This window comes from Neophocaena asiaeorientalis, unplaced genomic scaffold, assembly GCF_003031525.2.
Source record: "Neophocaena asiaeorientalis asiaeorientalis breed wild unplaced genomic scaffold, Neophocaena_asiaeorientalis_V1.1 scaffold521, whole genome shotgun sequence".
NCBI lineage: Eukaryota > Metazoa > Chordata > Mammalia > Artiodactyla > Phocoenidae > Neophocaena > Neophocaena asiaeorientalis.
The window spans coordinates 2,338,933-2,356,566 of NW_020174712.1; the positions used below are offsets into that span (position 1 = coordinate 2,338,933).

Below are 17,634 nucleotides of genomic sequence, written 5' to 3' on the forward strand. Positions count from 1 at the left end.
TGATGGCAGGAATGCCAGAGAATTTGTCCCCTTTTTTTCTCTATACTGGAAGCTTCTCCCCCCTCTTCTAAAAACCTATCCTTTTTCCTTTGTAAGTAAACCGTAATCCCAAATTGGAAAGGTATTGCCTGGTCCCCTTACTTTGGCATGGCTAACATGGAAGCATTGTTTGCATGTATCATTAGGAAACAGGGGTTAAAATGTAAACATTTCAATTGACTAATCACAAAAGTAGTCATTAAGTTAACAGATTAACGTTTATTCTTTTTTTTTAAGTCATGCTTATGATTACCACACATCCCAAACCAAAACTAGCCAGTATTGTAATTCCCACTCCTACACTGGTTATCCTCCCAACTAATAGTTGTTTGAGTAGAAAAGAAGAGCAATGGGAAGGAAAAAGAGGAAAGGGGAGCTAACAACTAGACAGTGGTGCCTAGAAATGAATTCTACACTAAGAAATAATAGCACTGGAATGATGCCCACCATCTGGGTGAGGTACATGGCACTTGATGCAACAAAATGATTATAATAAAAACCATAGTGATGCAAAAAACTCATATTTACATGAGGCATTGGAATTTGCAAAACATTTTCATGTCTTATGACATGTATCCTCAAGATAACTACATAAAAATGTTGATTCCCACTTTGCAGCTGATTACAATTTAGGGAGCTTCATTAACCTGTTCAAAACTGTAGCACTATTAGATGGAGGAGCCGGGATCTAAAGATTTCTGATAACCAGCCCTGTCCTTGTTTAACAACAAAACTTCATGCAAAACATAAACTATAAAGCAAAGAAATAAGCAGAAATGAGCTTTGAAGTTTTACCAAACAAAATATATTTTAAACAAAGAAACTGGCATTCATGTTTGTTTGTTTTAGTAGTAATTCACAGAGATCCTACCGGGGATAGGATTTAGTCTCCCCATACTTCTACCAATGAAGAGAAAATGGGAAGCAAGGCTGAAGCAAATTGAAGAACGAGCATCCCATTATGAGAGGGAACCATTGTCCTTGGTATACAGACCAAGATTGTCTAAGCCAGAAGAACCACCATCCATTTGGAAACTATTTCATCGGCAAACTCAAGCTTTTAATTTTGTTAAAAGTTGTAAAGAGGTAATTTTTCTCATCTTTTTTTTAGGGCTACTATACCTTAAGATTTCCAAAAAAAATCTGTTGTTTGTCTTCATTTCAGTCCACGTATTTTACCAGAAGAATTTAATTGCGATCTTTTTGTACTATTTAGGAAAGATATCCATGAATCATTAATCATTTACTTTATATTAATAATGAAAAAAATGACATATCTAGTGCCAAATAGTTTAAAAAATTTGTAATGACATAGAAATGAAGCTATGCTTAGAGGAGAAGTGACTGTATTCATGGACTGAAAAATAATAGAATGAGTGTAAGAGTTAAACTAAAATAATACCCACAGAAATATCAGGAAATGAGTAAGTAGAGTGTGAGATTTTTTTTTTTTTGGTCTGCGTTGGGTCTTTGTTGCTGCGCGCGGGCTTTCTCTAGTTGTGGTGAGCGGGGGCTCCTCTTCATTGTGGAGCACAGGCTCTAGGCGTGCGGGCTTCAGTAGTTGTGGCTTTCGGGTCCTAGAGCACAGGCTCAGTAGTTGTGGTGCACGGGCTTAGTTGCTCCGCGGCATGTGGGATCTTCCTGGACCAGGGCTTGAACCAGTGTCCCCTGCATTGGCAGGCAGATTCCTAACCACTGCGCCACCAGGGAAGCCCGGAGTGTGAGATTTTAAGGATGAAATTAGGGATTGGAAATTTGAATTTAAACAATCGCAAATGAAAATGTCTCAAATGTCATTTGAGTTAATGAGCCCTAAAACTTAAATCATAGTACCAACGCACACATGTTTTTATCTTTCTACTGTCCCTTTTGTGCTTTGGAGTAGTAGAGTGGATTTATCATAATTTCCAACACATTAGGAAAGTGGGAGGAAGAAGTGCTTGCTATATGCTAGCCTCACAAAGGGAATGGTTCTCAAAAATAAACAAGCAGGTGTGTATTGCACATCTTTTTTTGTTGGGCACTGTGGGGAATATAAAGAAATATAACGAAAAGATGCATCTATCCAACATAAATCCAGCATAAATACATTGTGATTCTGAAAATTGATATGTATAGAAACTCAAAATGCTATAAGTTTTTAAGGAGGAGGACCTTCTTTCCCTGGTAAACAGAAGCTCACTCATATCTCATCAGAATAGTTTAGGAAATAGAAGAAAAGCCTTTTGTGTGCATTTTGTGTAACCCTAATTCAGGTATCAGAAATTAAAATACAGATTCGCTTAATCTTGACTTTAAAAAAAATATAGCTGTATGATTGCTGGATTTACCAGTCATCAGTTTATAAAATTTATCTCGAGAAGATTTTTAATAGGATCGGATAACTTAGTCTTTTTATGATTTCTCTCATGAAAATGGAAGTTTAGTTCCTTTATAGGCTCAACAGCTACCTCTAGCTAAGTGGAAACAAAAGAACTTGTGTATTCCTTTTCTATGAAACAATAATTTATAGTTACTTGTTCTGCATTTTAAAACTTTCCTTAAGCTTTTAAGATTTACATACAAATATATTTTTAAAAATGGTTCTCATGTATTTTTATATACTCTAGGAAATTTATTAACTTTAGTCCAAATTATTTACAATAATGTTCAGGTAGTTTTAAAAAAATAAGTTCTTTTTCATAAACTGGCAGATAAAACTATAATAGGAAGTAAAACGACTGACTGAAAAATGATTTTTCTTTCTTTGTTTTAGTCTGGATGTTCTAATTGTTTCTGCCTTGAACATTTATTACCTGAGTGACTAAATATAAATAAATACAAATAACTAGATTTTGATTGGCATAGATTTGGTGATTAATTTTCTTGTTTTCAATAATACAAATGTTCCAGTTTTTGAAAATTTGAATGATAAAATCTTTATGAACATTTAATAGCTACAGTTGATTTTAAATTTGCATTTTACTAATTTTTTGAATATTATTTTTGGTTTTGTAAAGGACGTTCATGTATTTGCTTTGGAATACAAAGTGGGCGATGGACAACGTATTTACCTCGTAACAACGTATACTCAACTTTGGTTTTACTATAAATCCCGGTAAGTAGCTTTTAAAGCACAACACATTAACTTACATTTCCTTCATCTGGAAATGCTTGTGAAATTAAATCAGGCTGCCTTGGCTTTCATAGTTCTCAGTCACGCAGTTAGTTACTACTTTACTATTAGAATTGAATTCTGGAGTTTCCTTGTGATAGCAACACTGAATTATCTCACCAGGTGCTAGGAGAGAGAAATTGTGTGTGTTTTGAATTTCTGTACCACGTGATGACACAATTCCCACCATCACTTTTCTTTGTTCAAATTACTGTAAACCTTTTATTTGTATATGATGGCACTAAGCAGTTTATCATTTACTAATCAAGTCAGCATTTCTTCTTAATAACCCATCTTAAAGTCATACCTCTTGATACCAGTGAGAATGAAACTGCACGTGTGAGCACTGAAAGCTCATTGAAGTCAGGTGATGCAGAGTGTATGTAACCAGTTTTTAAAATATTCCTAATGAAAATATGGAACTTAAAAATTCTCATTAAAAAATTCATGGAATCCCAAGAATATGTGATTGTGGGATCACAGTTTGAGAAAGTTCTTAAACAAAATTTGCTTCATGGTGATACCAAAAACAAATTTAGAAGTGTTACCTGATATCAAAATTATCTGTGAATAAATAGCAGTATGAAGTTGGCTATATTTTCCAGTTAAATAATGTTACAGAAAATGATTGTTAGATCTTGCTTGATGGAAACTCTTGAGACTGTGTTCTGTAAACCTGTGGTAAGCAGTTGTTCACTTTATCTTGTCTTCATTATGTCATAGTTATCTGTCATTACATCACAGTTAATATACTATCTTGAGATACAAGAGCAACTTCTGTGATTTAAAAGGTATGAGATAAAAACCTAACAATCTTGAATTATTCAATTCAGAAGAAATCTCTTACACTGCTATGAAGTCATTCCTGAAAATGCTGTGTGCAAGCTTTATTTTGATTTGGAATTTAACAGACTTGCCAATCCAGGAGCTGATGGGAAAAAGATGGTTGCATTACTCATTGAGGTAAATTACAGACTCAGGTTTTTCTCCTTATATCTACCTGTATGTCTTTTCATTCACTCATTCAGTCATTAAATGAATCCAACCTATGTAATATATAGGTTCTGTGTTTCTCCTCCTTTTTCTTGTTACTCTTCCTTTTGACTTCATTTCTTAATGCCACTTCTCTGAGTAAACTTCTGGAAAGGAGGAAGGTTCAGTTTATGTCCATATATTTTGTAATATTGCTGTATCAAAAAAAACTGAGAGGACTTCCTGGTGGCGAAGTGGTTAAGAATCCGCCTGCTAATGCAGGGGACACAGGTTCAATCCCTGGTCCGGGAAGATCCCACATGCCGCGGAGCAACTAAGCCTGTGCGCCACAGCTACTGAGCCTGCGCTCTAGAGCCCATGCGCTGCAAATACTGAAGCCCGTGTGCCTAGAGCCCGTGCTCCACAACAAGAGAAGCCACTGCAATGAGAATCCCGTGCACCGCAACAAAGAGTAGCCCTGCTCACCACAACTAGAGAAAGCCCGCACACAGCAACGTAGACCCCATGCAGCCAAAAATAAATACATTAAAAAAACCCCAAAAAACTGAGAAAGGTGGCAGTTTGGGAATTTTCTGTTTCTTAATTATATATTCTTTTGCATTACAAATAGTTGACTCTGGTGAAGGTTAGGTGAAGTAATTTTTACTGAAAAATTGAGTACTAAGATAAACTTCAAGAAAATTTTGATAAAAATAGTATCAGAAGTTTCGAGCTGGCAGAAATTTTGGAAACTCTTCTGTCTTACATTATCATAACTGAGGAAGCTAAAGCCTAGAGAGACTTAATTCCAACTCCAGGTCCAACAACTAGTTACTGGCAAAACCTGGTCTAGAACTACAATTATCATTTCTCTTTGTTTTTCACAAAGAGAAAAAGCGTAGTTCTAGTATATATTTTTGATTTAGCAGTGTCAACCCATATTCCTTTTATTATTTAGTAATAAAAGGAATATGGGCTTGTGCAACTAAGCTCTATTAGGTTCGTTTATAAAATCTTTTAAGATTGTATTAAGGTGTACTAAAATTATATTGACTATTATTTGGACTCAAAGTAGGTATTAACATTAACTATTTTTTGTTTTAGATGTTAGCTGTAGATGACTCATTTTGTAATGTTAAAAATACATCCAAATTAGAATGTTTTTGATTAAAAATATCTGCTGATTTTGTCGGATCTCTACATGTTTTATTTTAAATTTGAAAAATGTATGCAAATACTGGTTTTTAAAAAAATCATGTCAGCTTTCTCCTGACTTTGAAGCAAAAGAAATATACATAAGTTCCCCCCAGCCCTCCCAAAAAACAGCAGAAAAGTTATGTTTTTCTTAAGATAGCCATTGGACCCTTAAAAATAAATTTAAATGTTTTATTTCATTATAGTTGGTAAGTTGTATTTAATTTTTAACCTTAATTACATTTTTAATAATCCATAGATATTGACTCTTTTCTAGTGTATGATCTACAGTCTAAGGTAGGATTTGTTATGTGGGCTCTGTGTGGCCACCAAGGAATTAAGGTTCAGAGATTTTCACTGGCACTTTAGTATGGTGATACTGTTAAAAAAGAAGTATTAGTACTTCATTGTATTAGAAACTAGAAACTTATCCCTAATGGAATCAACACTAGTGCAAATCCCATTTGTAACAAGAATAAACACTGGTATGGCAAAGATCATGTAGGTGTTTAAATTTTTTTCCTCCTAATTCTTTATACAATCTTATCCAAATTAGTCTTGAACAACTCATCTTTAACATCAACAAAAGTTGGAAAAAGTTGTGGAAATCTGAGTTTAAAATTATACAGCATTTTAATTTAACACACTCATGTTGGTAGAAAAGTTATTAGGATTATTTTACTTAATATAACCTTTACAAATGATTATATTGAAATTAATTTCATTTACTGGTTACTGTGTATGTAACAAGTGTATAATACAATAAGTACTTTTCCTTTAGTGTCTCTGTGTGAGGAGGCATAGGTTAGCTGTTATCATAACAGATGGTTAATAAATAACTGGCTAATAATAACTAGTGATAATATGTAATGCCCTTTGATACTGACACTTTTTAACTGACAATTTCAGTAAGCCACTTCTGCCAGATGGAATGACTTCTGGTGCTAAAGCATTTTATAAAACTATGTTGACAGGTAACATTGCTCAAATAATCATATATTTTTAACTTCTGGATTTTACAACTTAAATATTTAAATAAATTAAAAACTTTTAAAGTTGAGGTATAATTGATTTACAATAATATATTAGTTTCAGGTGTACAATAGTGATTCAAAATTTTTACAGACTATACTCCATTTATAGTTATTATAAAATATTGGCTATATTCCCTGTAACTTAAAATTTTATTTAAAATTTAACTTGGGAAAAAGAACTTAATGGGACTATGATTACTTTTATTATCTACAGTTATTACATTTATTCTGTATAGCTCCAAAGTACATAACTAGACTTTATTCATTTATCAAAATTTTTTCAGCCTCTTAGTGTCAGTGTGCCCAGGCATTAACAATACAATGGCTAGCCCAAAAAGACATGATTTCTGCCTTCACAGAATTTATCATGTAATGGAGGATAATAAGTTAGGATAGATTTAGCTGCCATAATAAAGACCTAAAATTAAAGGGGCATAAACAAGATAGAAAGTTATTTCTCTCTCATGTAACACCTGGATGTGACTCCATTGTATTAGGGGTCTAGGCCTGTTGCTTTGCTCTTCCTAAGATGCCATTATTTACATTGTCCAAGATGGCTCAGCATTGCTGTGTCTACATTTTAGACAGTAGAAAATGGGGAAGGGGTGAGCATGCCCCTTTCCTTTAAGATTATAATGTAGAAGTGGAATATTTTCCTTCTGCTCATATCCTGTTTGGCCAGAACTTAATCACATGGCCACACCTTACTGCAAGGGAGTCTGGGGAACATGGTCTTTATTCTCGATAACCTCATATCTAGCTAATAATCAGGGTTCTATTTACAGAAGCAGGAGAGAACAGATCCTGAGGGATATTCTCTATGATATAGAGGAAACCTATCAAAATAATCACAAAAATTGCAGCTGTGTAAGTACTACAAATAGAGGTAGAATATATATGGGGCAATTTGATGTAGATAAGGAAATTGAGGAAGACTTCTCCGAGAAAGAATTTACTGAAGAAGAGTAGGATCAGAGAGCATGATGGGAGGTGGTATGCTATAATACCAAAATAACATTAATAAACACAATTTACTGCATGACTCTTCGGTATCTAAGTGTTTGGCAGTGTACAGACATTTTTGCTAATTCCAAGATAACCCTGTGTGGTGTTTCTTTTTTTTTTTTTTTAAACATCTTTATTGGAGTATAATAGCTTTACAATGGTGTGTTAGTTTCTGCTTTATAACAGAGTGAATCAGTTACACATATACATATGTTCCCATATCTCTTCCCTCTTCCGTCTATGTATAAATATATCCCCATATCCCCTCACTCTTGCGTCTCCCTCCCATCCTCCGTATCCCACCCCTGTAGGTGGTCACAAAGCACCGAGCTGATCTCCCTGTGCTATGTGGCTGCTTCCCACTAGTTATCTGTTTTACATTTGGTAGTGTATATATGTCCATTAGCATTGTGGTGGAATCAAAGGTTGGAATAAAATTAATGACAGGAATAAAAGCAAAATCCAGAATCCAAAACAATTTCCTACATGACATTCCATTTTCTGTCTTCATAAAATCCCCTCTGTGCACACACATTGACTGGCACTGTAATAACTAGGTTCTTCTTGACACTTTTTTTCTTAAATTCCATGCATATATGTGTTAGCATACGGTATTTGTCTTTCTCTTTCTGACTCACTTCACTCTGTATGACAGACTCTAGGTCTATCCATCTCATTACAAATAGCTCAATTTCATTTCTTTTTAAGGCTGAGTAATATTCCATTGTATATATGTGCCACATCTTCTTTATCCATTCATCCGATGATGGGCGCTTAGGTTGTTTCCATCTCCGGGCTATTGTAAATAGAGCTGCAATGAACATTTTGGTACATGACTCTTTTTGAATTATGGTTTTCTCAGGGTATATGCCCAGTAGTGGGATTGCTGGGTCATATGGTAATTCTATTTGTAGTTTTTTAAGGAACCTCCATACTGTTCTCCATAGTGGCTGTATCAATTTACATTCCCACCAACAGTGTAACAGGGTTCCCTTTTCTCCACACCCTCTCCAGCATTTATTGTTTGTAGATTTTTTGATGATGGCCATTCTGACTCGTGTGAGATGATATCTCATTGTAGTTTTGATTTGCATTTCTCTAATGATTAGTGATGTTGAGCATCCTTTCATGTTTGTTGGCATTCTGTATATCTTCTTTGGAGAAATGTCTATTTAGGTCTTCTGCCCACTTTTGGATTGGGTTGTTTGTTTTTTTGTTATTGAGCTGCATGAGCTGCTTGTAAATTTTGGAGATTAATCCTTTGTCAGTTGCTTCATTTGCAAATATTTTCTCCCATTCTGAGGGTTGTCTTTTCGTCTTGTTTATGGTTTCCTTTGCTGTGCAAGAGCTTTTAAGTTTCATTAGGTCCCATTTGTTTATTTTTGTTTTTATTTCCATTTCTCTAGGAGGTGGGTCAAAAGGGATCTTGCTGTGATTTATGTCATAGAGTGTTCTGCCTATGTTTTCTTCTAAGAGTTCGATAGTGGCTGGCCTTACATTTAGGTCTTGAATCCATTTTGAGTTTATTTTTGTGTATGGTGTTAGGGAGTGTTCTAGTTTCATTCTTTTACATGTACCTGTGCAGTTTTCCCAGCACCACTTACTGAAGAGGCTGTCTTTTCTCCACTGTATATTCTTGCCTCCTTTATCAAAGATAAGGTGACCATATGTGTGTGGGTTTATCTCTGGGCTTTCTGTCCTGTTCCATTGATCTATATTTCTGTTTTTGTGGCAGTACCATACCTGTGTGGTGTTTCTTAAAAGTACCTTCATTTTGCAAAAGAGAAGACTAAGGCTTCAGAAGTGACTTGTTCTGTGGCTGCACAGCTGATGCTTTTAAGCAGTTACGTGTGCCAGCATTGGGCCAACTCTTTACTCCCATTTTCTCTTTGCTCCCTACAACAACCTGAAATGTTAGGTTCTATTATTGTCCCATTTGCAGTTGAGGAATGTTAGGTTTGGACTTGACTAAAGCGACAGAGCTGGTAAGTGGCAAAGCCAGAACTCAAACCTTTCTGACTCCTAATCGTGTGCTCCTAACCCTGCGCTCGCTACCTTCCTATGATGCGTAACTGCTTTCATTACTAGCATCACCTAGCCCTGGAGGCCACATTCTTGGACGTAGATTTGGGCTCAGTGTGCATGAGCAACTTTCTGAAAACTGAAACTAGAAACAATGGAATTGTGACTTTTTAACTCATAGATAATATTTAAAGAGAAGCTTAGGACTTCCCTGGTGGCACAGTGGATAAAGACTCTGTTGCTCCCAATGCAGGGGGCCTGGATTCGATCCCTGGTCAGGGAACTAGATGCCACATGCATGCCGCGGCTAAGGAGCCCACCTGCCACAACTAAGACCTGGTGCAACCAAAAAACAAATAAATACATAAATAAAATTTATAAAAAGAGGTGCTTAAAAAGAAATATTTTGATTTTGATTTTAGAGATTAATGTATAAGATAAATTGAATTCTGAGAGGCCTTTAACCCTGAGAGCCTATGCATTTTTAACATAAACATATATAATAATTTAAATATGTATATTTCAGTACATAAGTAATTCAGTAAAATTGTTATGTAATAATCTGATATCAAAATAAGAAACAGATTAGACTTGTACCAAGATATTTGAATTTTGCTCATGGAAAAATTTTAAAACAAAAAACACTAATTATTGATGTTTTACTTGTGTTTTCAGCATGTTTGTAAGGCACTTCAACAGTTTTACAGGGTTCGTTGTTCAGCTGAAGATGTTCTCAACTTGGATTCTAGCACCAATGAAAAATTTAGCCGCCATTTAATATTTCAACTCCATGATGTGGCATTTAAAGATAATATTCATGTTGGTAAGTACTATTTTTTTTTAAAAAGTCACAATTATATTAAAAACTTATGCTTTCCTTTCCTCTTAAAGTTTTGTATTTGTCAGGTTTTATGGTCATTAACCTGCCCTATAAAAATGAATCATGATTTTTCATGTTTTCAGGATTGGCCTTTAGTTCTAGATCTATCTTCCTATTCTAGATACATTTTAGACACATTAATGTACTCAGGATATCCTTGGCATTAGTGCCTCTTGCTGTAGATACTGTGATGGCCATGCATGCCCTGGTCCTGGTTTCTGTTCCAACAGGAGTCCTTTCAGAAGTTTTCTGGGTAATGCAGGAGAGGCCTAATTCAAGTCTTATCTGTGATGCCTCAGATCTGGATTTCTGACCTTCGCTTTAGCCTTGCCTCAGCTTTTAGTACATGAGAACTGAGCTTGGGTTCCAGGCCACACTCACGAAGCCTTATTTATTGTTCCAGGCCAAACCTTAGGGTTGGAGAGAAGTGTAGATGTGTAAGCCTGAAGGTGTAACCAGAGGATTAATTCCAGGACTGGACATTTAGAGATATAGGCCCAGGTATAAAATGAAGTCAGTCCAAAGGGGAACAGATAGGCAGAAAGGGAACACTGAAAACCAAGGTCTGAATAAAAGCAAAAATCCTGAGTGTATATCAGAGCAGGGGTAGAGCAAGCAGATGATTGACTGAAGTTCAGGTAACAGGTAATCCATTTCAGAAAAGTGTCTGACAGTTTCCAGAGTACCAAAGGCAAAAGGCATGAACATAGTCACTAAAAGACTGGCATAAAAGTCAACGTCTAATTGCTAGATTAGGGTAACACTAGGTCACAGTGGCCTAGTGTGCTGTATACCTAGGACTCCTTATTATCTCCCCATTTTCTGTTAGCTTAGTTGGACATTTCTTCTCTGTCTCTTTCTTTCATCCCTTGGATATTAGTAATTGTTGAATCTGTCCTTGTCCCTTTGTTCACTCCGTCTGTAACCTTAATGATCATTCACTGTCATGGCTTCAGTTCCCATCTGTGTGTTGATGACTCAAGTCTTTATCTGCAGCCAAGACAGTTCTCCCATTAAACATCCTCATACAGACACTTGAAGCTCAGAGCTTCAGTGTGTCCTAGACCAGTCTCCTCATCTTTTCTCCCAAACTTGCTCCTTCTCCTGTGAGGTGTATATCCGAGTGGTATGACCATTCACCCAGTTACCCAAGTGGAAATGCTGTGTCTTGCTTACTTCTTTAGTCAGCTAGCTAGAGTGGTCTGATCATACTACTGTGTGCCTCAAACCCTTCCAGGATTATTCCTTGCCTTCAGGGAAAAGTCCAGGTGTCTTAGTTTGCATGATGAGGCCCGTTGTGTACTGGCCTCATCTCTCACCACTTGGCACTTCTAACTCTGTCCTTCACTTAGCTCCCACGGGGGCCACATTTTCTCTAGTCCTTAGGCCTCTGCACTTTTTGATGCTGCTGTCTGACCAGTTCACCTGGTCTGTTAAGACTCGGTGTAGGTATTGTCATCTGAGAAGCCTTTTCTGTCACATCCCAAAACCCTAAGACTTAGGTTCGTGTTCCCTCTGGGCTGCAGAGCGTGCCCAGTGCCTATCATGCCAAAGGGTTCACCACTTCCTCGGGTAATTTCTTGTCTTGTCTTCTCTATTCTACTTAATGTTTCTTTAGGGCATGGATTGTTTCTTATTCACTATTGTATTTCCAGAGCTTATCAGATAGTAATGTCTTTATCAGTAATAATAATATAACAGTAGCAGCAGCAGCAGCAGCTACCATAAATACAAGAAGTCATTTAATATTTGCTGAATGAATGACTGAATGTTAGGTGGCTCTGCTGTCTGGTGCGGGGGGTAGAGTCCTAAGCAGGTATTTCTTTGATTCCTGTTTACTCCTCGTGGTCTGCTCTGGCTCCTAGCCACGAGGCTAAGCACGGAGATTTGCTGCTAGGCGGAAGAGGAGAGTGGAGATTTGACCGGTAATGAGCAGTGTCTCCTACTGACGTTGAAGCTGGGCTTTAAATCAGATTCCATCAGGCAAAGATAAGAAAGGCTTTACTGTCAGAACAGCACAAGCAAAGTATAGAGGTAGGAGTTCGTGACTAATTTGGGGAGCAGCTAGTGTGGCTGGAGTGGGAGACACAGTCAGACCTGGTAAACGGGATACCATCTGCGGCTTCGGTCCTCCAGAATTATGAACTGTCAGAACCAGAGATGCAGAGATTTTGAAATAGTCCATATTCACCACTTTGGCTCCCCTCCCTCAATGTATCTCTTGGTGACATTTCCACTTCCTTTTGTCAACATTTCAGAAAGAGGAATTAGGAAGTGTAAGATCATAGAATGTTAGCAAGATGTACAAATTTGATCTCCTTGAAATACTTTCCTACCAGCTTGCCATAGAACCTGAAATTTCTATGATCGATATGTTCTTTTGAGTTATTCCCAGCCAATAAAATTGTCCCTGTATTAATGATGAGGTGAGGGTGATACTATTGGGAAGGGCAGCAGAAAGCAGAGTAGTTTGCTGGAGCCGGTGTTAGTATTAAGGTGGTTACACCGTCCATCGTCCTAGCCCGGCCTCCTAAGCACAGTCTTGGCAACTGGTTCTGCAGCCACGCCTTCCTGGTGTCAAGTAGGTGTAGTTTTACATTTCCAGGAAAATTTACTTTATCAATTTATGTTTGGACTGCTTTATTGTCCTTTGATATATCATGATTTCTTTTTACTATTTACCTTATTTTCCTCATTCCAGAGATAATCATGTCTATATACGATTGCAAGGATCAAATTCTTTTGCTTTCATTTTGATTTTTAGTTTTAGAAGATAGTGGATTTGTTTCTTTGAGGAGGAAAGTAATTAAGTCTAATTTGGAGGAAGAGAATTTTGAACTTAGAGCATGTGTATCTTATGATTTAAGGGTTCAAGCTGTCTGGTAAATAAAGTGACAAACCCAGACTATACCAATTTTTAAAGACTAAAATTAAGTTTTTCTTATAGTAGTGCATTTCTCCAGTATTGTTATGTGTGAAGCAACTTAACCAGATTATTTGATTTTATGATACAAATTATGAGAGTTGAAAGAAGCTCTGGATTGTCATACCATCTTTTCTGTGTAAAGATAGCACCACTCATATTTAGAGCTCTTAGAATAAATGTTGAAATACAATAGATGTATTTAATTGCTTTAGTTCTGGACTTTAGTTATTGGGCCACAACCCCGCTCATGACCAGTTATCGGGAGAGGCAGGAGGAGCAAGAACCTTAAACTGATGGCTGTGAATGTCCAGGTTCTTGGGGCGTGTCATGCGAGTGAAGGAGAAAAGATAAGTCCTGAGAAATTTGCTGACGTCCTGACATAGGGAGAGTGTGGCAGCACTGTTTACTTGTGTAAACCTTGCATTCTTTAATCATTGATTGTGAATGTAAATTCTACTCAATTTGTATTCATTAAAATGGTGCTTTTTTGGTGACAGAGCATTCGGCCCAGGCCCATACTAGCAACATTGACAAATCGTCTCACATTAACCTTCCCTTCTAAGATGATTTGTTTACAAGTTACACCAAACTCCCCTGTCAAAAGGAATTTAAAAAGTAAAAGATTACACAAGAGGAAGTATAGGAGAGGTGTGTTGCAGTTTATAATAACAACTCAGTTGTTTTTTTTTGGTTTTTTTGGTTTTTTTGTGGTATGCGGGCCTCTCACTGTTGTGGCCTCTCCTGTTGCAGAGCACAGGCTCCGGACGTGCAGGCTCAGGGGCCATGGCTCACGGGCCCAGCTGCTCCGCGGCACGTGGGATCTTCCCAGACCGGGGCATGAACCCGTGTCCCCTGCATCGGCAGGCAGACTCTCAACCACTGCGCCACCAGGGAAGACCAACAACTCAGTTTTAAAACCAGAAATCGAAAGTAGAAGCCTTACTGTGTAAAATTGTCCTGTGTAGATTTGTGTCTAGATCTTGTTATAGTTTGCAGAAAAGAATTAGATTAACCTTTTTATTTTTCCTTTAGGTAATTTTGTGAGAAAAATGTTAGAGCCTGCTTTTCACTTAATTGCTAGTGAAGATGATGATATGACTCCAGAGACAATGGGCCATGAATTTTCCCATTTTTCTGAAACACCAATTAAACAAGGAATTTCCTTTAGCAAAAAGTCCACAGATAAGGATATAGGAAAGAGCTGGACAACGAATTCAAAGAAACTGGAGAGGCTGGGGTCAGCTAAGCAAAGCAGTCCTGATCTTTCATTTTTAATTGTGAAGAATAACGTAGGAGAAAAGCATCTTTTTGTAGATCTAGGTAAGTAGAATTGACAGCTATCTGTTGGACTGTCCTTGTGTACTTCTGTGAGAGACCAGTCAGTGCCCACCTGTCACTTTGCTTAGGATTCTTACTACCACCACTGCTCCACAACAACTGGGGTCACTAGCAGAATGTGATCAGTGAGCTCAGGTGCAGGAAATCTAGTAGGTTTCTGTTAGGAGATCTTAAAGGGGTGCTGTGGGACCTAAGCAGCAGGCTGGCCTGAGCTCCAGAAGGGAATGGTTGTGGCTGGCTCCTGCTCTGAAATGTTCACAGGATTCATGACAGGGGACAGTTGGATAGCAGTCTCCAGTGCTGCTGACAGGTTTAATTAGATGAAATAAATTGTAAAAATAGGTACAAAGTAAAAATGGAGCTATTAGGTGGCAAAGTAAGCCTGGTGTTTTCTGCACTGAAGAGCTTTGCAGGGTTATTTCATCAACTTCCTCCTATGATAAAACTGGTGGCTTCTTCAGCTGTGCTCTCTTCTGCCCTGCTTGCTTCTGGTCTCTGAATCTGAGGATATATGAAGTACTGGCACAGGATCTCAGCCTGTTTAGGTAACACACAGGCCAGTCAGGACCCCTAATTCAGCTGAGATCCAATTTGGTGAACTAAACCTCATTTTTATGTTGAGTTCTAGCTTGTGATTTGAAAAGCCATAAGAGCAGCATTTTTGCCATTGATGGTTAGAGCAACTCAGAGAGCTTCAGTGTCTACAAGTTGAAGAAAAGTAGGTTTAAGCTATAAGCAAGATTACCAGGCCAATCAGGCTGAGAATAGGAAGTGTTCCTGCTGTATTGCATATCTTTCTAGCACCCCTGACAACCAAGTATAAGAATTTGGAAATAAAACAGGCATTCCTTGTTTTATGACACTTCACAGATATTGTGTTTTTTACAAATTAAAGGTTTGTGACAGCCCTGAGTCAACCACTGATACCGCAGTTTTTCCAACAGCATTTGCTCACTTTGTGTCTCTGTTTCACATTTGTTAATTCTTGCAATGTTTTATACTTTTTCATCATTATTTGTTTTGATGATCTATGATAAGTGATCTTTGATGTTACTACGATGACTCGCCGAAGCCTCAGATGGTGGTTAGCACTTTTTTAGTTACAAAGTATTTCTTAAGGTATGTATATTTTTAAAGACTGCTGTTATACCCTTAATAGACTATAATGTAATATAAACATAACTTTTATAAGCACTGGGAAGCGAAAAGATTCATGTGACTTTATTCTGATATTTGCTTTTATTGTGGTGTTCTGGAACTGAACCCACAGTAGCTCTGAAGTATGCCTGTAGCTTTATGTGCAGGTCTTTCACCTCTTTGGTTAAATTTATTCCTAGATACTTTATTCTTTTTGATGCAATTGTAAGTGGGATTGTTTTCTTATTTTCTCTTTCGATAGTTTGTTATTAGTGTATAGAAACACCACAGATTTCTGTATATTGATTTTGTATCCTGCAGCTTTACTGAATTCATTTATTCAAACATTTTTTTGGTAGAGTCTTTAGGGTTTTCTACATATAGATGATCCCTGACTTAATGATGGTTTGACCTACCACTTTTTCTTCCCCACTTAAAATTTTTTGACTTTACAGTGGTGTAAAAGTAATGTATTCAGTGGAAACCATACTTCGAATTTTCGTTTTGATGTCTTCCTGGTCTAGTGATATGTGGTATAATACCCTCTTGTGATGCTGGGCAGTGACAGTGAGCTGCAGCTCACGGTCAGCCATGCAGTCAGGTGATAAGATCAGTCACAATCATTTTGTATCCAGACAGCCATTCTGTTCTTTTTACTTTCAATATACTATTCAATAAATTACATGAGGTATTCAGTGCTTTATTACAGAATAGGCTTTGTGTTAGATGATTTTGCCCAACTAATGTAAGTGTTCTGAGCACATTTAATATAGGCTAGGCTAAGCTATGATATTCAGTAGGTTAGGTGTATTAAATGCGTTTTCAGCTTATTTGTTGGGATGTAACCAGTTGTTAGTTGAGGCAGACCTGTATAATATCAAGTATACAATATATCTGCAAACAATGATCGTTTTACTTCTTCCTTTACAATTTGGATGCCTTTTTTCTTTCTTTTCTTGCCCAAGTGCTGTGGCTAGGACTTCCAATACTACATTGAATAAAAATGGCGAGAGTGTGCGTCCTTGTCTTTTTCCTGATCTTAGAGGAAAAGCTTTCAGTTTTTCACTGCTGAGTATTTCTAATTGTGGACTTGTCATATGTGGCCTTTATGTTGAGGTATGTTTCCTCTGTATCCGCTTTATTGAAAGTTTTTATTGTAAGCGGATGTCGAATTTTGTCAAATGCTTTTTCTGCATCTGTTGAGATGATCATATGATTTTTATCCTTCATTTGTTAATGTGTTGTTACATCACATTGATTGACTTGTGGTTGTTGGACTGTCCTTGCATCCCTGGAATAAATCCCACTTGATCATGGTATGTGATCCTTTTAATGTAGTGTTCAAGTTGGTTTGCTAATATTTTGTTGAGGATTTTTTGATCTATGTTCATCAGTGATATTGGCCTGTAGTTTTCTTATGGTATCCTTGTCTAGTTTTGCTCTCAGGGAATTTTGGTCTTGTAAAGTAAGTTTGGACATGTTCCCTCTTCTATTTTTTGTAAGAGTTTGAGAAGGATTAGTATTCTTTGAATCTTTGATAGAATTCACATTTGAAGCCATCTGATCCTAGACTTTGCTTTGTTGGGAGGTTTTTGTTTACTGATTCAGTGTCCTTACTAGTACTTGGTCCATTCAGATTTTCGATTTCTTCATGATTCAGTCTTGGCAGGTTGTATGCTTCTAGGAATTTATTCATTTACTCTAGGTTGTCCTATTTGTTGTCATATAATTATTCATGGTAGTCTCTTATGATCCTTTGTGTCAGTTGTAACGTCTCCTCTTTCATTTCTGATTTTATTTATATGAGTCCTCTCTTTTTCTTGGTGAATCTACCTAAGGTTTATCAATTTTGTTTATCTTTTCAAAGAACCAGCTCTTGGTTTCATTGATCTTTTTTTTTTTTTTTTTTTTTTTTCTTTTTTTTTTTCCTCTT

General features: G+C 36.9%; 1 protein-coding gene across 11 annotated transcripts in view; it reads left to right on the top strand.

The window, feature by feature from the left end:
- The window catches only part of PRIMPOL (primase and DNA directed polymerase), a 40,754-nt gene that overhangs the window by 5,213 nt on the left and 17,907 nt on the right, over positions 1 to 17,634 (top strand). For 5 of the 11 annotated variants that reach the window (XM_024759914.1, XM_024759905.1, XM_024759907.1 and 2 more), the window contains exons 2-7: positions 892 to 1,125; positions 3,039 to 3,136; positions 4,027 to 4,156; positions 10,096 to 10,243; positions 13,977 to 14,156; positions 14,259 to 14,546. In XM_024759914.1, coding sequence (XP_024615682.1) covers positions 946 to 1,125; positions 3,039 to 3,136; positions 4,027 to 4,156; positions 10,096 to 10,243; positions 13,977 to 14,156; positions 14,259 to 14,546 — 1,024 coding nt within the window. In that variant the 5' untranslated portion in view covers positions 892 to 945. Of the gene's footprint in view, positions 1 to 888; positions 1,126 to 3,038; positions 3,137 to 4,026; positions 4,157 to 10,095; positions 10,244 to 13,976; positions 14,157 to 14,258; positions 14,547 to 17,634 lie in introns of all 11 variants that reach the window. The other 6 variants (XM_024759911.1, XM_024759913.1, XM_024759912.1 and 3 more) reach the window with 4 other exon arrangements.